The sequence below is a fragment of the Gopherus evgoodei genome, chromosome 16 (genome assembly GCF_007399415.2).
Source record: "Gopherus evgoodei ecotype Sinaloan lineage chromosome 16, rGopEvg1_v1.p, whole genome shotgun sequence".
Classification (NCBI taxonomy): domain Eukaryota; kingdom Metazoa; phylum Chordata; order Testudines; family Testudinidae; genus Gopherus; species Gopherus evgoodei.
In genome coordinates this window covers 8342194-8365409 of record NC_044337.1, presented here as the reverse complement: position 1 = coordinate 8365409, position 23216 = coordinate 8342194, and the positions used below count along the sequence as shown (strand labels likewise).

The following is a 23216-nucleotide window of genomic DNA, read 5'->3' as shown; positions in this document are numbered from 1 at the left end:
AACAGGGAAGTCTGTCACTAAGGGACAGATCCTGCAAATACTTAATACGGTGAAGAATTTTACCCACTGACCTCAATGACACTGCTCGCGTGAGTAAATTACACACATGCTTATTTGGTTGCCGGATCAAGCCCTAAATGAGGACGAGAAGGAACTGAAGCTCAGAACCAAAAGTAGCTAGTCATTTTGGGTGCCCAATGCAAGAAACCATAAAGAGGCCTGATTTGAAAAACACTGCTCACCTGCCCTCTGAAAAACTGACACCCAAAATCAATTTTGAAATCCTTGGCCTCTGGATTTATATATACATATATTAGCTTTCATTTTGAGCCAACAGGCAGTGAGTAGCCTATGGGCACATACTGCACACGTTCCAGACAACAGCACCAGGTCAAAGCCCATCAGACGTACCAACCCCAGGGAAGGGTTTGCTTTAGAGACAATAAGCAATTCTATCCATTCTCTGGCAGAAGAAGGAGCCGGGGGGGAAAACACCACAAGCCCATCCTAGATAAAAGTAATTTTTTTTAACCTATAAATGGAATACTCGAGGCTTAGACTGGCCTTTCTTCCCAAAGGAACACTTTGTAAACTATATGTACCATTCACTTACGCACTAGCTGGAATGCACCCAGCTCTGGGTTGGAAAGCGGCCTTAATGCCACAATTCAGCCCTATGGATCTATATAATAAAGAACAGCTCTTGTAGGATAGGAGAGTTATGCCTGCCAGCAGACCAGCTCAGCGAGGTTGATATGCAGATGGGCATTAACCAGAGGGCACCAGCATGGGGCAGAGTGGGCTCTCTTTAGAGCTGGCTGAAAATTTTCTGATGGAAGTTTATTACTTTGGAAAATGCTGATTCGTGTTAAAATGAAATGTTACAGAAACATCCGTTTGGGTCCAACTTCATTTTAAATAAATTAGACCGGAACATTCTAAACACTTTGACCTTTTCTGGACAGAATGTTTCAATTTTCCAGTTTGAAATGACTTTTTGTTTCAATTTTTTTACATTACACAATATTTTTTTTAAAGTAGAAATTGGAACAAAACATTTTGATTTTACTGAAACATTTCAAACAAAGCCAAGATGTTTTCTTTTTTCAGAATTTCATTTCGCAGGAAATTTCAATTTTTGTTTGCTTTCCTTACATTCTGGAATGGAATTTCTTTCAAACTCATGGAATTTCCCACGAAATGGAAAATCTGGCAGTCGCCCAGCTTTGGTCCTCTCCCCTCTGAGTCCAGGGAGGCACTTTGCTACTGGAGGTACCATTTCACAAGAGACAGAAAACAGGCCAAGAATGAGAAGACTCTCTCCAAGTTCTGATAGCTTCTAACTCCCTGCACCACTTCAATAAACCCTAACCTCCCCATCCGACTGCAGGTATAAAAGAGAATCTTTCACTTTGTGCCCTGCAATGTTACTTTGACCTGCTAAACAGCTGCTTGGTTTTAGGTAATGGCCCCAATAGATCACACCTGCTTTTGAGGTGCTTTGGCTTTCAGGTGCTACAGAAGTGGAAGGCTAGACTCACAGACATCTGGAAAAATATTCCACAACTGCCCAGCTGTCGTATGCATGCTGTAAAACACTGCATGGGATGAAAATGGAGTGGCAAATAAAGCCCATTTTTAATGAATGATGATCATGTTTTATATGCATTCACAGCAATAAAGCAATAGGAAGTGCTGTCTCTGCTGATGCCAAGAGACCAGTGCTGCAGGCTGCAATAGTCTATTTGATCGGACCTCTAAAACAGTAAGTTTGGTGGCTGTTAGCGCGTTTGAAAGCAAGGAATTCAGTGCTTTGGGTCGTACTAGACACAGCGTGGTTATAAACTGTTCAAGTCACATAGACACTTGCCCATGTACCTGAGTCTTGTCTTGCAGCATATCCTGCTGCCCCCATAATGGATCCCCACACCCAACTCTGTCATTGCATCAGCAGCCTGGATTCCTTTCCATCCCCAGCTATCCCAGCATTGGGCTTACCCCAAACAGAGTTAGTTAGATTCATGCCATTCTGGAGAAGAGATGAGCAGCATGATCTAGTGGCTAGGGTGCTAGCCAGGGACTTGGGAGATGTGGGTACAATTTGCTGCTCTGCCACAGACATCCTGTGTCACCTTCCGTTTGTCTCTTAGCTTCTCTGTGCCTCAGTTCCCCATCTGTACAATGGGGACAATAGCCTTGCCCTACTTGTCATGGACGTCCAAGACGGATAGATAGACATCCGCTAATTACTACACGGAGACAGACAAATGTATTGTACTTATGAGACATGTTCAGTTTCAATCCAGGGCCCCATGGCAGTGTATTAAACCGCCATGAAGTAAAGGCTACAGGCTCTCTGTGGAATTTTCCTCTGCTGATAGAAGGCCTGCCATAAAAATTGGCTTCCCATAATTAATGGATTTAAATGTAGGCCGGGTGTGTTCACTATCTGCTTGTCTCTTTAGAAGCCTTTTCTGCTTGTGGTCTGGCCTGGGAAAGCATTAATACCATAAGTCATGGGAACTCTATACTCCAGGCCACCTGGCCTTTTTGTGAGGGTGTAGAGCAGAGGTGGGCAAACTACAGCCCGCGGGACCCTCCTGCTCAGCCCCTGAGCTCCCGGCCCCACCCCTGCTGTTCCCCCTCCCCCGCAGCCTCAGCTCGCTCTGCCGCTGGTGCAATGCTCTCGGCTGTGGGGGAATACGGAGTTGAACAGGGCAGGCGTCCCGGGGGGGCTGTCAGGAATGAGAGGACGAGTTGGATGGGGCGGCGGGAGGCAGTCAGGGGCAAGGGTTCCGGAGGTGGATAGAGGGCAGGGGAGTTCGGGGGTGGTGGTCGGGGGCAGGGGTGTGGATAGGGGTTGGGGGAAACGGAGGGTTGGATGGGCCAGGAGTCCTAGGGGGGAAGTCAGGAAGGATGGGGGGTTGGATGGGGCAGCAGGGGGCAGTCAGGGGCAGGGGTTCTGGGGCCAGTCAGGGGACAGGGAATGGAGGGGGAGTGGATGGGGCAGGGGTCCCGGGGGGGCATCAGGGAACAGGAGGGGTTGGATGGGGCAGGAGTCCTGGGGGGGGCGGATAGGGGGTGAGGGTTGGGCCACGACCCCCTCCCTTAACCAGCCCTCCAAACAATTTCCAAAATCTGATTCAGCCCTCAGGCCACAAAGTTTGCCCGCCCCTGGTGTAGAGGCTAGGGGGAATTTGTGTAAGTATCACACCACCTTCTAGGGGTCATGTCCAACTAGTTAGACAGGGTCCTTCCAAACCAAGCACCTGGATCAGGAGACCTGGCCAGCCCAGAGACATATTTCTGCCAAATTTATATGTGCTAACAATTTGTTAAGACATCTCCAGAGATTCCCCTGGGCTATAGGTTCACATCCAGCCCATCTTCGCAGTGACTGAAAGTTACCCCCATCCAGTGACTGCCCATTGGCTTATGTGTAAAAAATTAGTGTTCCCCATTCAGTCTCTAGTGGACAAGAATCCACATCACTGAAAATGACAGCCTAGTGGACAGCCTAAGCAAGGAGACCCAGGGCTGCCTGGGCCAGGTGGCTGAATAAGCGCCTCACCCTGCTGATGTGCACCTATGACAATCTCCCTATACGCCATCCTGTTTCTGAAAGAGTTAATGGGAGCCCAATTAGCTTACCTGGCTGCACTTGGGGGCTGGGCCAAGCCCAATTAAGGCTAAACCCAGCTGGGGAGGAGCTGGGTGGTTGGTACAAAGCAAAAGGGGACTACAGGGAGCTCCCTGACTAAGGAATGGAGAGACTAGGAGGGTGAAGGAGGACACTCAGGGGAGAGTGGGCCCTGGAATCGGCTCCTGTATACAGAAGGCTTGGGGAGAGCTCTGATAAAAGGCCAGGACCTGGGCTTCCAGGGAGAGAGGAGCCATGGGAGGTGTTCCGTGGAGGACAGCAGGGGAAACGTAAAAGGGATGAAAGGTCAAGCCTGAGAAGGGCAGAAGTTGGGTGGAGTTTGTACCTTTGCCTTGGGATTTACTGGGGGATTCCAAGGAAGAGCCCTGGCCCTGGGAGAAGGGTGAACTAGAGAGTCTGTGGGTGAGGCCTGCTGTCAGGCTGTGGTAGGAAGAGGTCCAGGGAGGCATCAGCAAGGATACTGGCAGAGCAGACTGTGGCTGCTGGACTGAGACCTAGTGTAGTGGGAGGGCCTGGGCTCCCCTACCAGCCACGGGACCGGTGAGGGGGAGAAGCACCACTGAAAGCTCTGAGTAAAGGAGTGAAATGACCAGCAGGAGGGATAGTAACAGCTGTGAACTTTACCCTGGCTATGGGCAGAGCTGGGAACCATGCCCACTCTAGAAGCAGGGGAGTTGCTGTCTAGGAGAAACCCCTTAGGCTCGATCATTGGGACAGGCATGCTGAAGCTAAGACCACAAACTGTTTCTCCTGCACCTGATCTGTGAGGAAAGGATAGTTTCCAGGTGATCCCCTGTTTGCATCTCCAGCAAGCAGAATGGCTGAGGCGAAGGCAGAGAGAGACGCTGAGGTTTTCCAGATTTCTAAGCAAACGGATGCTTAGGAGGCTGTGATTCGGGGGTCTCCAAGGAAGTGAATTAACTATCGCTCCGTGGCTTCTGCACAGGATACGGCCACATCCTGTCTGAAGAAGCCCCAGAACCCACATGCCAGATCAGACTAATCAGTTCAAATACATATTTGCAGCCATCTTTTATGAAGATCTTTGCTGGCTTTAGAGAGAGTTAGGATGGTCCTGGGGTTCAGGTACTAGCCTAGGTTTGGGAGAGCCAGGTTCAAGCTCTTGTTCTGCCACAGACTCTCTGTTTGACCTTGACCAAGTCCCTTAGGGCCAGACTTCTAAAGGTCTATAGGTGCCTAGATAAGCACTGGGCACTTGTGAACATGCCACTAGGCATTAGGCACCTGAATACCTGTACCTGGGGGCACAGGGGATTTCATTCTCCACTGGGTTCCAGATGAATCCAGCCTTATACAAACTGCCAGGGGAGAAACATCTCCCCCCTCACACACGCCATCTTCCTCCGGTCCAAAAACAATAATGCTCCCTCCTGGAACCAGGCTGAGTCATCATTTCCCAGCCCCATCTCTCTCCCCGCAAGTAGCATTGTGCATGCTGCAGGTGGCTGGGGAGCACAAAAGGCAGATGTGTCTGAGACAGGAAGCTGAAAATCAGCCTGGGGGCTTGAATCCAGTCTCTCTGTGCATGTGAGAGAAAGCAGGGATCGTGGATCTAAAAGGGGACATATTATCTCCTTCCCTCTCTCTCTCTTCCCTGGGTGCCAAGGAGCTTGACCGGTCTGCACCCAAATTCACTGCTCCTGGACCCATCGCTGGTCCTAATATTGCTGGGGTGAGAGGATGATCCTGTTCGTCAAAGGGCCAGCCTCCAGCTGTGGCTCTGCTCTCCCTGGGAGGAGTCAGCCCCACAGAGCTGCTGCTGTAGCAGTGGGCTGCAGTATTTTTCCCTGGCATTGCAGTGGCTCCCAGAGCAGGCGTCTGGCTGATGGCTGGGCTCTAGCTGTGTGGGCAGAGGCCTCGCCCATCCTGCAGATAGAGTCTGCAGCGTCTTTCCTCTCCAAGAGACCCCCCTCTCCCCCACACCACAGTGGGGCATCTTCTCATAGGGTGGGCTGGCAGATCACACCAGAACTGAGAGGCTGCCATGTGCTGGCACTGCCCAGGGAATAGGGGGGGAGAGGGAGAAGGGATCTGAGATGGCACAAGACTGTCTTAGCAGTGATTCAGGCTCTGTGGAAACCTGTGCAAAGGACAGGGCCCCACTCACCTCACCTACAGCCAGGCCTATTTCTGTGTACCCACCACAACCCCTGCCTGCCTGCAGCCCCTTTCTCCTCTGACTGCAGCAACTCCCCCTGCCCCTGTCCGTGGGCTCCCACAGCAGGTGCCTGAGGAAACAGGCCAGAACTTGAACCTGGGACATAGACAAGAGAGCCAGCAGAGCGGAGAATGCAGTGCCAGCAGCAGAGTAGCTGGCAGGTCCTGTGTGCAAGGGCCTCTGGCTCTCACATGCCCATAGCAATGGTGCCCAGACCTGAGGATGCCAAGGCTGCGACGCCCCTGGTATTGCTGGGACTTGCTCGTCAGTGGCCCGCCCTGCTCCTTGCAAGGTGCATCGCCGTGTTCGGAGCTGGTTAGTGGGAGGGTGCTGGAGAGGGGGATCGCTGGCTGTGCTGCCTGGCAGGAGCCATTTTGAGCCTTCGTGAGCCTCCTTTTGTCAGTGGAGCTCTGGGGGTCGGCAAGAGCAGCCCCCTGAATGCACAGGTTTGGAGAGAACAAGCTGGCCGGGGAAGGGATCCTGGCTTTGCAGCCCTGGTGGAGTCCTCTCAGTGCACCGAGTGCAGACACGCAGGTCCCCACTGCCAACCTGCCCCAGGCCCTGCAGGCTGTGGATGGGCAGCTGTCTGTGGCAGGTCAACTGCCAGCCTTAGTACCCTGCAGGCAGTTTCCTCCTCCACCACCCCCCGCTCGGCAGCAAGCTGCAGTCTGTTTGATCCTTCCTCCGAAGATCTGCCATGAGCCATCCGAGTGGTGCATCTGCTGCCCGGTGACAGGTCTAAATCAGAGGTTTAGGGCAGGCCCCTTAAACTGCCTTGGCTGTCCACCAGCTCCTTAGTTAAGGGAGCTGTTAAAAGTGCCCCTCTGAGCTCTGGCAGGGCTCCGGCGGTTCAGTGCACTCCCCTGTCTGCTGCACCGTCCCAGATAGAACGCACCTTTTTGCTTTGTGCAGTCCAAGGCACCAGAGCCGCTGCCAGGCTCACACCCTGCATCTAGAATAATAACAATAATAGTAAAGCCCAGCTCGTCTATAACACTTTCCAGCCACAGATCTCAAAGTGCATTACCAAGGAGTGTCATTATCCCCATTGTATAGGTGGGGAAACTGAGGCACAGAGGTGCCGTGACTTGCCCAAGAAGAGCTGGTCTGTTACACAAACGGCTGAAAGCAGCTCCCAGGTTTGGGCTGAGGTGATTTTGTTCAGATTTATTTACTCCTCGTCCGTTGTGGGAGAGAGCTAGCACTGCCCCTTCTGCACCAGATCAACCCGCTGAGATTTAAGATGGCCTCTGGTGCCAGCCAATACAAGCAGAGAATTTCTGAAGCCCACTGCCAGCTTCAGTGAAAGCAAAGAATCCATCGCCATTCTTCAGGGCAATTGTGAAATCTTCGGTAGAGAGGAGGCTGGAAACCCTTCCTGACCCTACAACCTATACTCTGAAGCATGAGATTTGTTTCAAATACCCATGTCTCTGGCACCTTAAAGGCAGAAGGCCAGTGCTCAAGTGCTTCAGTCTCCCTAGCAATCCTGGTATCCAACATAACCAATGCTCTTGACATGTGCATTTAAACACAGGGAGTTTGTTTCTGTCTTTCTGGCACTTAGCGAGCAAGTCCTGACCGCAGCTTGAAGCCCAGTGACTGACAGACAGGATACCAGATTGGAGGAACAAGCAGACTGCTTTGATCTGACATATCCAGTGTGGCCATATGGAATGGCATTATGGCCCTCGCCTCTCAGGACCTTCACATCTCTGACCACAGGGAAATCAGCTGTCAAGGCAGCTGTTGGGAAAGGCCTGCAGCCAGCGCAAGTCAGAGGTTGGGGAGATGTAGGGTGGGGAACAGAGAGGGCAAGTGTCTGGCTTCTTTTGACAAAGATTTGGGTTAATTACAGCGATACCACCTCCAGGCTCGGTGCACCGTTGTGGGAGCAGGCGAAGGGTGACGAGTGGCAAAGGTGGGGCGCAATCAGCCTGCAAGGAGGCTGCCCCCCCCCCCACCCCCCAAGACCATTCAGTTCTTCACAGAACAAGCCAGCCAACCGGTAAAGGGGCTGATCCTCTCAGAGACCCCCAGCCCTCAAACACAGCCTTGGTCAGACCGGCCACTTCCTGAAGGCTGGATGACTCTGGCCTGGGAATGAGGGATAAATTGATGCAGGCCATAGCGCAGCAAGTGGAGTGCTGCCCGCGTGCATGTGTGCTGCATGGGCAGGAGTCTGCAGTACTTCGAGTGAGCATTTTTATCCCCAAAGGAGCCCTGGATGGCCGAGTACTCCAAACCCCCAATACTCTAGGCCTCCCTAAGTTCTGCAATACCCTGTGGCCCCAGTACTACAATACGAGCCCCCCAGCACCTCCAATACTACAATACCTCAGTCCTTCAGTACTGCAGTACCCAGATACCCTGCAGTGATCCCAAAACATCCATAGCAATAGATCACATCCCTTGCGCTGTTGCAGCTGAGGCACGCTCCGGGGGAGCTAATGGCAAAAGGCTGCAGGAGAATCCCGTGTGAAGGGGAAGGGAGAAGAATCAGAGAGCGGAGTTACTGGGAGGGTCCGGCTGGATTCGCGGGGCAGGCCTGCGCTGCAGAATTCCAGGAGTGCCCCATGTCCAGCACTGCATGTCTGCGAGGCGGGGAGCGGGTGGGACATGTCAACGCAAGTGACTGTGCCCGCTGTGCCAGTGTATGGATGAGAGATAGCTCCTGCTCCAGGGCCCAAAACACAGAAATCGCAAAGGAACAGAAAGGAGCAAAGACATCACCTCAGAAAGCGAGCTGGAGAAGCAGCCCCTGACCTTGGGGAGAAAAGAGAGAGACGTCACGCTATGGAGCAGCCTGGAGGAGCTGGAGAAGCACCTCCTCTTATTATTATTCATATCTGTGTCTCTCAGGGGTGTGAAAAATCCACACCCTTGTGAGAAGTTGTTAAGCCAACCTAACTCCCGGTGTAGACAGAAGAATTATTCAATCCCCTTAGGTACTGTTTCTCAGGGAAATGGATTAACAACGCCAACTGGAGGACCCCTCCCATCGGTGTAGGCAGTGTCTACACTGAAGTGCTATAGTGCCACCCCTGTGTGAGATATTAAGCCCACTTTTCTTACAGTTCCACTATTGCACCATCAATGTCAATTGGAGATTTGCCATTGATGCTAATGGTGGGAGGATCAGACCTTATGTCAAGCAAACGGTACTCGTTTGAGAGGCTCCGTGAAAGATTGCTCTGCATTGCTCTGTTATAAATAAAATACATTGCCTCCTGGAGTGACATTCCAGTTTTATTTCTTATAGGCCACCTCATTGCTAACTTTTAAATTATCCGGTCAGTCACTTTAGTGCCATGCTAATCACCCAGAGAGGCAAATTAATTCAGAAAGAATGACGGACTGGAAGATACATGCAAGATACCTAGTGAGCCGGCTGTAGCCCTATGAGTTGTCCCCATCACTTGTTTAAGACGTTATCTCTCAAGAATGGTGAAGACCATCAATAAAAGGGTGATCAGAGAGAGGAGAGAACCACCCTGACAAAGACAGAGGCGCCACAGATGCCAGAAAGCCTTGTCCTGGAAACACTGCACCCATCTGGGCCCTGGAGACCCTGCCTCATTTTGAAATTCTGGCAACCCTTGTCCAGCTTACTGTGCCCGCTTGGTACGACTGGGCTGAAGTGGGATGTGTGGGCACAGCAGATGCGTGGAGAGAGCACAGGTGAATACATGGATGAGATGTGCCAAGCTTAGGGAGTGTGCGGGCTTAGGGATAGGGTGGGTGTGCTCTGCATCTGGCCCTGGGGTGGGATATGGGCAAGGTTCTCCAGCACAGATCAGAACAGAGTGCAGAACAACTGGAGGAAGGTGGGGACTGCTCAGCTAACAGCTCTCCTCAGGGGCTGTGCAGCAGCCACCACACATACAAGCTCCCAAAACTCCAGGTGAGTTGGAGTCAGAGGATACTAGAGCCCAATGGGACCTGGATTCATGAGTGGGACCCCCAGGCACTACCACAATACAAATAATGAAGAATTGTAGGGGCGAAATGGCAGGGAAGTGCCTTGGACCCTTCCTGCCGACCCCTCGACTGGGAGAAGTCATCTCATCTGGGGCAACGTTCTATGATTGGGAAGCGGCAAAACAAGATGCGCTGATGAACTTCCTGTCTGGGTGCCCTATTAATGACTTTAATGGAACTACTCTGTATTTACACCATTGTAACCAAGAGAAGAATCAAGCCTATTATCTTTAATATTATGCAGATGGGTGGGACAGGGTGTAGCAGCCATTTACTGCCCTCTACCAGCGGTTCTGCTGCCTTGGCACCCTAAGAAGATGTCCTTTTGGAAGAGAAAGGCAGCAAATTCAGACTCCAGGAGTTGCCTAGAAAGGCCTCCCAGGATCAGCTGCGGGTGGAACCAGTGAGACTTGGTCCTTCAGTGGCTAGAGGGCCTGCTGTACTCGCAGGCCAATGAGAGGCCAGCAGGCCAGATAAAAAGAGTTGGCTGCTACTATCTAAAGCAGTTCTGCATGAGGCTGGGACAGGGCAGGGAGGCTCTCCCTGTCTTAATACAAGACCCCTTGGTCAGGTGCCTTTTGGTTGGCCCAGAGAAGGACTGTTAATAAGTACTTTAATGCCCAAGTGGCCATCTTGAGGTAAGTGTTAATTTATTTTCTGCAAAATTAAGGTGAGCTTGTTTTATTGGATGCCTCAAGTGAGCCTGTGACAGTCAGATATAACTAAGGTCATGGAAAAAAATGTTTTTGGTGTCCATTTCATCCCACAACACTGGATGTTATCATCATATGCCTGCTTGTATGGCCTCACCACTTTGGGTCTGTTATCCTCAGGCCAAGCTGCTCTTAAATTTCTCTTTCTATTTTTACTAAGAATGAGGGAAAAAAAGCGAACTGCTACAATTTCACTTCTGTAACTTATAGAAAAATAATGCTAATCCAAATGGCTAAGGGTGAGTAATTCGCCTCTATTATTAATCACCCTTTTATTGATGGTCTTCACCACTCTTGAGAGATAACATGTTAAACAAGTGATGGGGACAAATCATAGGGCTACAGCCGGCTCACTAGATATCTTGCATGTATCTTCCAGTCCGTCATTCTTTCTGAATTAATTTGCCTCTCTGGGTGATTAGCATGGCACTAAAGTGACTGACCGGATAATTTAAAAGTTAGCAATGAGGTGGCCTATAAGAAATAAAACTGGAATGTCACTCCAGGAGGCAATGTATTTTATTTATAACAGAGCAATGCAGAGCAATCTTTCACGGAGCCTCTCAAACGAGTACTGTTTGCTTGACATAAGGTCTGATCCTCCCACCATTAGCATCAATGGCAAATCTCCAATTGACATTGATGGTGCAATAGTGGAACTGTAAGAAAAGTGGGCTTAATACCTCACACAGGGGTGGCACTATAGCACTTCAGTGTAGACACTGCCTACACCGATGGGAGGGGTCCTCCAGTTGGCGTTGTTAATCCATTTCCCTGAGAAACAGTACCTAAGGGGATTGAATAATTCTTCTGTCTACACCGGGAGTTAGGTTGGCTTAACAACTTCTCACAAGGGTGTGGATTTTTCACACCCCTGAGAGACACAGATATGCTAATACAAGTTCGCAGTGTAGACCAGCTCTCAGGTAAGCCATATGAACTCTAGGGCAGAGCATGGGTGTAACCGAAGGCGGAATTTGCTTCAATATGTCTAATTTTACATCTACAGATGTCCTACTCATGTGATCATGCTACAGAAATAGCCTGAAGCCCATAAGGAAATTAATGGCATGTAAATATATTTCCAAGGGATGTTGTAAACCAATGTGCATATCTAATAGGACTGGTAACATAAGAGCAACCTGACTGGCTGATGAAGAACATGATTGGGAGGATACTCCCAGTTTAGCTACCCAACACTGGCTGTTAACCACTAGGCAAACATGTAGCAACACATTTCACAAGAGCAGTAACACACTTCAAGATGAGGGATACCTGTTCTTAGCGGGCTGAAGGTACTTGGTCTTCAGCCTCAGTTCTTATAAAGAACCAGTGACCATGTGGGTATCCCACGTAACATGCATATCTTGCGATGTGATACAGCTCCCACTTTTCAGATACAGCTGTCTAAGAGGTGGCCCCCTATTACTGTAGTATCTGAACACCCATAGTCACTAATGTATTTATCCTCACTACACCCCGTCAGGCAGGGCAGTGCTGTTATCCCCATTGTACAGATGGGAAATTGAGGCAAAGAGAAACTAGTGACTGTAACACTAAGCACCTCTGTATTCACACTCTACACACTATTGTAGTAATCTTTGTACAAAACACATCTTGTGAGGTGTCATTTGAAAACTAACAACTCCCTGATCATTAATATTCTTGTTTGATGTACATTAGCAATGGGTATTAAGAGTTAGATGTGCTAGAATGATGACTCAAGTGTGTTTAACCCAGGCATGCCAGGTGAGTTGGTAAACAGATCTGCCTTAGACAAAGGAACATGTTTTCCCCATTGGGAGTTGTCATAAACAGATAGTTAAGGGTTAATAGAACAGGAGTACTTCATGTCTCTTTTGACTGTAAAGGGTTAACAAGTTCAGTGAGCCTGGCTGTCACCTGACCAGAGGACCAATCGGGGGACAGGATACTTTCAAATCTTGAGGGAGGGAAGTTTGTGTGTGTGCTGTTAGTGTTTGGTGGTTGTTCTCTCTGGGTTCTGAGAGTGACGAGATGTGCAAACGGGTTTCTCTCCAATCTCTCTGATACAGGCTCTTATGTACTCAGAATAGTAAGTACTAGGTGATAAGGGGAGTTAGGCTTATGTTTGTTTTCTTTATTTGCAAATGTGTATTTGGCTGGAAGGAGTTCAAATGTGTATTTGGCTGGAAGGAGTTCAAATGTGTATTTGGCTGGAAGGATTTTAATTTGTACTTGTATACTTAGGCTGGGAGGGTGTTCCCAGTGTCTATAGCTGAAAGACCCTGTAACATATTCCATCTTAAATTTACAAAGATAATTTTCACTGTTTTTTCTCTTTAATTAAAAGCTTTTCTTGTTTAAGAACCTGATTGTTTTTTTTTATTCTGGTGAGACCCCAAGGGACTGGGTCTGGATCCACCAGGGAATTGGTGGGGAGAAAGGAGGGAAGGGGGAGAGAGGTTATTTTCTCTCTGTATTAGGATTACTTTCTCTCTCAGGGAGAGTCTGGGAGGGGGAGAGAGAAGGAGGGGAGAAAGTGAATTTTCCCCTCTGTTTCAAGATTCAAGGAGTTTGAATCACAGCGATTTTTCAGGGTAACCCAGGGAGGGGAAGCCTGGAAAAGGCAACGGTGAGGGGAAGCCTGGGAGAGGCAACGGTGAGGGAAAGGGTTTACTTTCCTTGTGTTAAGATCCAGAGGGACTGGGTCTTGGGGGTCCCCGGGCAAAGTTTTGGGGGGACCAGAGTGTACCAGGCACTGGAATTCCTGGTTGGTGGCAGTGCTACAAGTACTAAGCAGGTAATTGAGCTTAGAGGAATTCATGTTGGTACCCCATCTTTTTGGACACTAAGGTTCAGAGTGGGGAATTATACCATGACAGGAGTTATTTCCAAAGCACTTTGAAAGACAACGAGGACATATTTAAGTATCATGTAAACAGTCCCATCAAGCTAACAAACGGTGGAGGCAAACCTCACACTAACCTCAGGATGGCAGCTGTCTGCCTGTCTCCAATGAAATTAAGCAAGGTGTGACCAGAAATAGTGGAAGCTCTCATTACATAGAAGATCATCAGGGGGATGGGAAGCCCACAGGAAGGGAAAAAACAGCTTGAGGTCATCCTGCCTCTTAAAACAAAGTCATTGAACTTTGGAAGATATAAGCAAGGGCAGAAACCATCTTTGGCATCCAACACTAGCCAGCCACAATGGAACAGAGCTCTTGCAAGCCAAGAAAGATGGGTTCTTCAACCAAGGGGGGGTTAAAGTCTCTGGAAACTGAATATAGGTGAGAAACCATCTTTCACCAAGCCTGTGACCTTGTTAGATTAAGTTTTAGAGTTTTAGATGCGTGTTATCATTTTTACTTGTTTATAATCCTTTCAATCGTCATTCCTTTTACTTGGCATCACTTAACCTATGTCCTATATTTAATAATTTTGTTTTACTATTAATCTAAACCACTAGTGCTGTGTTGGAATTAAAGCGACTCTTAACTTCAGTTAATGTGGCAAGCTAGTGGGGTTTGTGTTTTTTAGAGGAACAAATGAACCTTATGATTTCTCTACACTATCCAGGAGAGAGCTGGACATTGCAGACAACAGGGTTTTGAAGAAATCCAGAACTTGGGAGTGTGTTGGGGTCACCTTGGTGGTTGTAACCAAGGCTGGTGCAAGCCAGAGTGTGACAGTGGTGTGTTGCTGGCAGGCTGCTGGAGTGTTTCTGGACCAGGGTTGCAGTTATACAAAGACACTCAGGGTATGACCTGCATACTTGTTACTGACGATGAATATCCCAGGCAGGGTGTTACAGCAGCAAAGCATTTGAGGCACCCAAGATTGCAAGGCAATTGGGGACACAACCCCTCACTGGCCTGGACTGTCCCCCGAGCCCCATCACAGCGACTTGCCCAAGGTCACACAGGACATCTGCAGCAGAGCAGGGAACTGAACCCTGAGAGGGATAGCTCAGTGGTTTGAGCACTGGCCTGCTAAACCTGGGGTTGTGAGTCCTATCTTGGAGGAGGTGGTTGGGGATTGGTCCTTCTTTGAGCAGGGGGTTGGACTAGATCTCCTGAGGTTCCTTCCAACCCTGATATTCTGTGATACCAGGCTAGCACCCCAGTCACTGGATTATCTTTCCTTTCTAGGGCCTGATTTTTCCCAGGGCAGCTGCCACTTCTGAAAATCCAGCCTCTACCATAGTGCCTCTTGGGTCCCAAAATCACAAGTCACTTATGAAAAGCTGGTGACAATCTCTCCAGCAAAACCTGCCCAAGAACCACTTCCAATACCAATTCCTAGTTTAATGTATCTCCAGCATAAATTTGTTCAATCTTTATTTAAAGACCTACTTAGACTAGGCAACTGATTTTTGCTGGTCCATTACTTGAAATTAGACGATGGTTTCTAACCATTAGTTCTGGAACAGCCTTCCAAGGGGAGTAGTGGGGGCAAAAGACATAGCTGGCTTCAAGACTAAGCTTGATAAGTTTATGGAGGGGATGGTATGATGGGATAGCCTAATTTTGGCAATTAATTGATCTTTGATTATTAGCAGGTAAATAGGCCCAGTGGTCTGTGATGGGATGTTAGGTGGGGTGGGATCTGAGTTACTACAGAGAATTCTTTCCTGGGTGCTGGCTGGTGAGTCTTGCCCAAATGCTCAGGATTTAACTGATCGCCATATCTGGGGTTGGGAAGGAATCTTCCTCCAGGGAAGATTGGCAGAGGCCCTGGAGGTTTTTCGCCTTCCTCTGAAGCGTGGGGCATGGGTCACTTGCTAGAGGATTGTCTGCAGCTTGAGGTCTTCAAACCACGATTTGAGGACTTCAATAACTCAGACATAGGTTAGGGGTTTGTTACAGGAGTGGGTGGGTGAGATTCTGTGACCTGCATTGTGCAGGATGTCAGACTAGATGATCATAATGGTCCCTTCTGACCTTAAAGTCTATGAGTCTATTAACAGATTATTCGTGACCCCTCATAAACAATCTATTATACCATTTATATACCTCAGAAATTGGCTCAATGCTGTTTTCTAGGCCTAAATTTATTATTCCCTAAGCATGTCCATCACTGTAAAGCAGACTCCATTGACTTAGGAACAGTGGGCAGGCAGTCACCTGGTTTAAAGCACAGATAACACCTCATTCTTAAAGGCAGAGCCCAGCCCTGCAACATTTACTCAACTAAAGAAACCTCAATAACCGTTGAAGGATCAGACCCAATGCCCTTAAACAGAAGGACTTACTATTTAGTGTCTCCAGCTTAGTGTCTTGAAAGTTTACTCTTCCAACTGGATTCATTCCTTCATCTGCTGTTTATCTGAAAAAACTTTGTGGTATTTTAAGTCTGGCTTCACATAAAACGATTCTGTTTTTAACACATGGTCACTGAGAGGCAAGCTCCAGTGTGCCACACGTGTATTAAACATGACTACCAAGTGTATAGAGATAGGTTACAGGCTACCTCCTGCTCTCTCCCTGAACTCACCAGCAGAATTCCAGTCAAGGTCAAGGAAGGCAGGAACAGTTTTTCCAACCACCTGGTGAGTTGCCCATCCTGGTTACTAAGCCCGAAGAGCCATTGCAGGGATGCAGGACCACAAATTTTACCCGGTACAGAGAGTGGTGCAAATGCGCCATAGATTTAATCACCGTCAGGAGTTCCTTAACACTCCTGCAGCACGGCGTGGAAGGAAAGATTTTCAAAAGCACTCAGCATGTCGGGAGCAAAGCACTTAGAAAAATCTTCCTGAAATCATGGGCACTGAGCCCTTGGAAAGCCGATCGGAAGGGTTACTTGCAGTCTCCCTCGTCACCCACAATGAAGTTGTCTTGGCTTTGTGTGTGCTGGTCTGAAACAGACCGTGTATATTTCTCCCCAAATACCAAAACCCAGGGAAAACGTTGTGGCAGTACTGCAGGAGGGAGTGGATCCTAACTCTTCCTGACGTTAGGGAGATGCAGAGCTCTCTCTTTTTAAACTACAGTGGGGAGGTTGGGGGGGGGAGGGGAATAAAAAGTGATATTAAACCCCAAAAAGTCTTATAAATTAGAAAGAAATGTCAGCTTCCACCTTGGAAGCTGTCACTCAAGCCATAATTTCCTTTGTTATAGCTAATGTGTTGGGGGAGGGGACACGCAGACAAATGCAGAATCCTTGCATTCAGTAACACCTCAGCTGTGATACTTAAGGGCTGGTTCTCCCCTGCCTTGCACCTTGGGTGATCAATGAGCCTGTGCAAGTGGGTGTTGGAGGCTAAGAAATCAGAATTCTCTATTCGTGATGGTGGCAAGGGGCCACATGCTCTCGCATAGGTATAAGGCCCAGATCCTCAAAGGTATTTAGACACCTGACTCCCACTGACTTCCATGGACATTAGAAACCTTGAGCATCTGGACCTAAATAACTACCCAAGGGGCAAGGCAGTGAAGAATCCGCCCATTCGCCACTCTTCAGGCCAGCCTGTCAAGACAGCTCCGTTCCAATGTACCCAGCATGCTGAGCGCTTTTCAAAATCTCTCCCATGGGGGGTGAGTTATGGATGGCCTGCCAGCCCTGGGCACTTGATCTTTTGTGTGTCTATAAGAACAGTTTCTCGGATTGTATAGACGTATGGGAAGAGAAGGAGAGTCTGTGTGTGTGCCAAAAAAATGAATACGCAGCTAAGGTTTAATTCTTTTAACAATCCCAACATGCGAGTGTTCGGCCTCCTACAGCACCATTAGCGTGAGCACCCTGTACCTCTTGTATATATTTGCGGCTTTCACTTGAAAATCATGAACAGTGATAAAGCCAGACATCTAACAAGGAAGCTTAAATAGCGGATGTTACATATGGGCAGCATGGTTGCAGATACCTTGATGGAGATTTCCCAGGCAATTTAGGGGATTCTTGACACACGGCTTCCATTCATTCTAATAATAAAGGTGTCTAATATATTCCTTTATAGTGTCTCTTTAAACAAAGGCCATTGTAACAATGGTTTCCTTACAGGGCAAGAGTTTGCAAACTTCTCAAAGGGCCCTGAATAATTTTAAAAGTGTCTAAATGCCCAAAACTGTTTGCAAATTTCAGCCCTTGCCTTTGCATTTCCGCTGTGACACAAGCATTCATTTCTTTTAAAAGAAACAATAATAATAAACAGGAAATTAAATTCAAAGAGGAGAAAGAGAATCCTAGGAGTGTGCAATCGCTGAGGGCAATGGAGCTGGCACAGTGCTTACAGCCTGCTCTCCTTTAGCTGCACTGTTAACCCATAACTGCTTCAGCGAGGCCCCGGGGCACCGTATGGGAAACCTCTGCGAAATCAGCGGAGGAACAGGCTGGCAGTCCCACCCACTTGGCCTAAAGGAGGTGGAGAGAAGCAGACTGCTAACAGGCCAAGGGAGGAAGAAAATAGTGTAGGACCTAGCTGGGGAGGAGATGACCAGAGATGCTCATTACTCTGCCAGGTATTCCAGGCCCATGGTATTCAGGGACACAAAGGCCGAGATTTGAAGTAAATGTGAGAGGCAGGCTGAGAGGTCCAGGGGACTGGGCAGAGGATGGGATGAGGCAGGAGGTGGGCAAAGATTTTTAAGCAGTGCAGAAGCTCATGCTCCCCAACTCATCTGCTCTGCACCCTGACACACTCCTGCCTGCTTAGCACAGCCCCTTCTACTTGTTGGAAGGCCAACATGGTTTAAAAACAATCACAGCAGCTCCACTACGCGCCATCATTGGCCTTTAAAAGATAGGGACAAACCTGGGTCAAACAGGGCAGCTGGCAAATATGGTAACTTCATTCCCACCCCCCACCCCCCCAAAAAAAGTAGACAGGAGTTTCATAAAATGGTGACGAAAGGGGCTGGGAATCAGGATTTAACCGTCACTGGACTCAGATACGCTGGAGAGATTTTACTCAGAATTTACAAGATGTCCGTGGGCAGAGGCCAGACCTGGAAAGTTTCATCCAGGAATGCGATTTTTTTTTTCTGGGGGGAATTATGAGACTATTTTGCAACTGCATGGGCTGCACGGTGTTTGCTCTCAAACACAACATGAGGTGGGTGGAGGGGGTGATGTGCTGGATGAAATGGCCCCAGAAAAGGTATCATTATGAGACGAGTTGGCTGCAAATTCAGAGGCAAGTCTATAAAGTTATCATCAAGGGCTAGAGGGAAGCCAGGCCCGGAGCCTTTCTTTGAAGGGTGGGGCCATGTAAAAGCAGGAGCCACGGCAGGATGATGCTGTGTTGCCTTTCCCACTCGACAGGAAACCCAGTCTGTGCACAGGATCAATGGGTGGGCTAGGGATCAGGACAACTGTTCTCCGTGGCATCACCACCACCACCAGAAGAGCCTCCTCTACATCCCAGCCCACAATAATCTTCATAGTCAGCATTACCTTGCACAGTGTGGGCAACTGCACAGTGAACCCATGGGAGAAGTCCTGCAGCAACCATTGTGGTCAGGAGGCAAGGAGGAGGCACAAGACTCCCACACACAGAGCTGGGACCTATGGTCAGGGGATGAGCTCCACCTCCCAGACAGAACATTTCCAAGGAAATGAGAGCAAACTCTCCCCAGGGCCTTGTTCCTACAATAAGAGCTCTCTGTAGGCAGAATCCCAAGCCCCAATGAAGTCAGTAGGGGTCAGACTGCATGGAGCTCTCTGGACGATCACAGTCCACATTACCTGTGTCCTATGCAGCATTTCCCTGCACAGGAAGAGAATCTAGCGCTAGTATTATAGATATCCAGACTTCACAGATAATCTTATATTAAAGGGAAATCCAGCTACTGGTTATCTTTTACAGATTACAAAAGCTCTTTTGAGGAAAGAACAGTGCAGTTTGTTATAAAAATCCTGAAGCATAGAGTTTTGCCTTCAGTCAGATGCCCAACACAGTTGTTAGAACAAGAAAGTGTGTGTGACTTGCGATGGTTAATATTGTATTCAAGCAAAGAAAGAAAACACGTAAAAAGTCAACATCTTTAGCTTCCAGCTACTGGTCTTTGTTCAAGGAACGGAAGGTACAGAAGATACATTTATATTGTGGCCTTTGGGAGTTTTGACTGAGGAAGAAGGGTCGGATGAGACCTTTAGTTTTTCCAAGGAATGCTGTTGAGGAACGCAGTGATACATTTTGCATCATGTCGGTTTCATAACCTACTTTTCACATGCCAGAGAGTGAAAGAGGACAATCTAGTGCAAGAGAATTAAATGCAGCAAAATATTTTAAATTCCACCTCACCCCCCTCCAGGATTATCTTGCAGCAGCAGAACCAAAGGATTTTTTTTTCTCCCCCTGACGGAGCTGACCAAGCCTGCAGATGAGCTGTAGGTTTTTGGAAAATGAAAGCAGAGCGAGACTGGCGCAGAGCTGTCTCTTAGCTCTCTGGGCAGGTGATTTCTTGGAACAAAGCAGGACATAAATCTAATGGGATCATCCCATGAAACAGTCACACCACCGCACTTCAGCCACACCATCTGCAGACTGGAGCCAATGCTGTGGTGTGGAGGATTGTTAAATAAGACCCTGCCTGCTTAATGCACAAAACTCCAGAAACGCTTTCTCTGTACCAAGAGCTATTAGAATCTACATGGACATTCTCCCATTCCTACCGCTAAGCAAAAAAACGATAATTACACAATGAATTTTTTAGGCGACATTTTGCCTGGTTTCCATTTAAATAAACAATACAAGGTTAATTAATTTCAAGAGAGCGAAGGATTTATATGGTTCATGGCAGAGGGTGCTCAGAGGAAGTTGTCACCATTTTATACCATTTTTGTTGTTAGTTGTTTAGGCATAAAAGTTTCTCAGTTTAATTGTTATGGCATGAGGAATGCAGGCACTCTGTACAGGAACTCACCACCTGCATAAGCTCTAAAAAGAAGAACTCCTTATTTAGATACTAAAAATAACATCATCTTGGGGGGGGGGATCTAAAAATTTTTTTCTCCCCCAAATCTACAGATCATCAAACCTGAGCCGAAAATAGCACCTTGCATTCATACAGGAGAGCTTAAGTTCTCCCCACCACCACCACCACTACAAATCAGAGCAACTGCACAAAGAAATACTCTGGTTGCCAAAGCCCCTAGCTCAAAGCCTAGAGAAGATTCAGCCTTTATTTGAACCATTTCTTCGGGGAGCTGGAACAGACTCCCCCTCCTTGGGGGAAGGTTCCTGATGGGAAGGGAAGGCTGGGCGCTGCTTGCATGGCATTATTTGATGTTTTGGAGTGGGAGGGGGGAGTCCAGCAGGCTTTGCCCTGACACTGCAGGATCTGGCGTAGCAGCAGGGGCTTTCTCTGCCTGCGCAAAATAACCCAGCCAATTTTGGCGAATGAGCCTGTAATTTTGTATTTATTTATTATTGGCCCAGGCAGAGATCAGCTCCTCCCACCCCCACCCCCTATGCCTGGAGGCTCTGGGGAATCATTTGGGATTTATTTATTAATTATTGTTTATTATTATCATCATTCCTGTTGTTATTTATTGGCATAATCAGGCGACCGCTGTCTGCTGGACAAAGCCACTAGGACCCAGAGCCTGGGGAAACGGATCAGTTTGCTTTCCCTTTCCATCTCCCACCCCCAGCACTGCAGAAAAATCCCAACCGCCCCCCTCCCTCAATCAATGGAAACACCCCCTCCCATAGGCCCCCATTTCCCCACGTAGGGCTCCAGTTTCCTCTTCTTTGATTCCTCTGCCCCCTTTCCCTCCCCCCACCCCCCAGCCGGCCGTTGATCCTGCCTGCAAGGGTCCGGATTGCGCATCTGCAATTCAACACCCCCCACCCCCTTTCTGTTTTCCCCAGCAAAAGATTACCAAGACTCTAGTCCATTTTCCCCATCAGATCCTGCCCCCCTCCCGCAACACACTCCCACATCCAAACAGAGTGGATCTAATCTCCCAGATCCCCCCCGCCCCAGATCCAGCCCCCCCGCACAGCCCAGGGAGGGGAGAGATCAGAAAGGGAAACAGATCAACGAGAGAAGCATCCTCTTACTTTCTCCAACCACAGCCTTGAGCCCGAGGGGTGCCATGCTGTGCCTTTGCGGGGGGGGGTGTCTCCCCCTTTTCCTGCTGCTTCTCTGGTTTGTAAAAATCCTCTGGCCCCGGCCGTGGCTCTGCTCTCAGCTGACTGCGAAGGAGGGGGAGCCCGGGCAGTTGAAGATTGGGGGGGGGGGGAGGTGTGGTGCTGATGATGATGGGGAAGGGGAGGTGATGGTGCTCCATGACGTCATCGCGGTGCAGACCAATCGCCTAGGCGGGTTGGTGCATCCATCACCGGGCTGCAGGACAGCCCCCCTGGCCATCTGGGCTGGGGGAGGGGGGGCAGCAGCAGGCTCCTGCGCCCCCACCTCCCCCGGGCTCCGTCCGCCCGCGGGCCCCAGGCAGGGCTGCAGGGTGGGCGCTGACCATGCAGCGCACAGCGGGGCAGTGGAGGGGAGAGAGGCACAGCCTAGCATCAGCCGCAGTGCTAGACCACCCGCCACTCATCACGGCTGTCCACACTCGCCTCAGGCTGGGAATGAAGATCGTGGGTCAGATCCCTCCCTGGGGAAACCCTCCTGTCATAACTGGCCTTGCACCAGGGCTGGGTTTGCAGCCTGGTCAGAAAGCATCGCTTTAATCAAGCCAATCCCTGCGCCTTTACACTCAGCTGCTCCCTCCTCCCCCGGCCGGTGTATTTATTTATTTATTACTTCATCTTGCATTATTTATTGAAATGGAAACCTTGCAAAATGCAGCTTTGAAAATTCAATGCTGAACTGTAATTTTTGTGTGTGTATCTGTGTATGCGGAGGCGGGGAATGGGAGAAAGCAATGTAGGTTCCAATAGCTCTGGATAGAGAGAGCATTACTGTATTTATTCCCAGGCTGCATATAAACCAATTCATGTGGATGATTTTTAGATCTACAGGCATAGAGGTTAGTGGCACAAGGCAGCACTGGACTTTGCCCCTCACGGCATCCCAGAGCTGCAATTTGTTTTTCTCTCTGAGTAAACCAAAGGGACCAGAGGAAAAAATCCAGCAAGACAGAGGAGACTCTAGCTCAGGGAGCTAGGGCTTCCTCCCAGACTGCAGGGACAAGGCCCTCCAGAAACGGTCCCCAGGCCAAAGACATCTAGGATAGGGTCTCCCTCATCCATACATAACAGGGTCGTGGTGGGGGGGATGGATGGGTAAGCCGACCTGGAGAAGATCTGCACAGTGGAGTCATTCCAAGAACTTTCCCCAAAGTGCCTGGTCCTGGATTTTAGACACATAAATTGGTTAGCAAATAAAGCACCGGGCAAGGAGTCAGGAGTGGACCTGCTGTGTAATCTTGGGTAAGTCACTTCAGTGTTTTATGTCTGTTTCCCTCCCCTTTGTCTGGTTAATGAAGATTGTAAGCTCCCTATGGCAGGGACTGGATTTTCCTGAGTGTTTGTACAGCACCCACCACAATAGGGCCCTGGATTTATCTGGGGCCTCTAGGTCCTACTGCTGTTTTGTTGGTTCCTATTTTATTTTGTGATCCTGTATATACTGCTAGCAAAGAAGGGGAGCTTAGAGTCCAGCACGACATGTGGGTGGGCACCTGTGCTCATGCAGACCCCAACTGGGGCACTGTGCGAGTAAAAGGGGTGACCCCATGCTCAGCCCATTGCAGGATGGGGGCCAAAGTGTCAGATGGAATGCAACAGGTGAACA

General features: G+C 49.0%; 1 protein-coding gene across 2 annotated transcripts in view; it reads right to left on the bottom strand.

Moving 5' to 3' along the window:
* Positions 1-21689, bottom strand: part of STXBP1 (syntaxin binding protein 1) — a 63915-nt gene extending 42226 nt beyond the window's left edge. For both annotated transcript variants that reach the window (XM_030535836.1, XM_030535835.1), the window contains exon 1: positions 21524-21689. In XM_030535836.1, coding sequence (XP_030391696.1) covers positions 21524-21560 — 37 coding nt within the window. In that variant the 5' untranslated portion in view covers positions 21561-21689. The remainder of the gene's footprint in view (positions 1-21523) is intronic.
* Positions 21690-23216: the final 1527 nt, after the last annotated feature.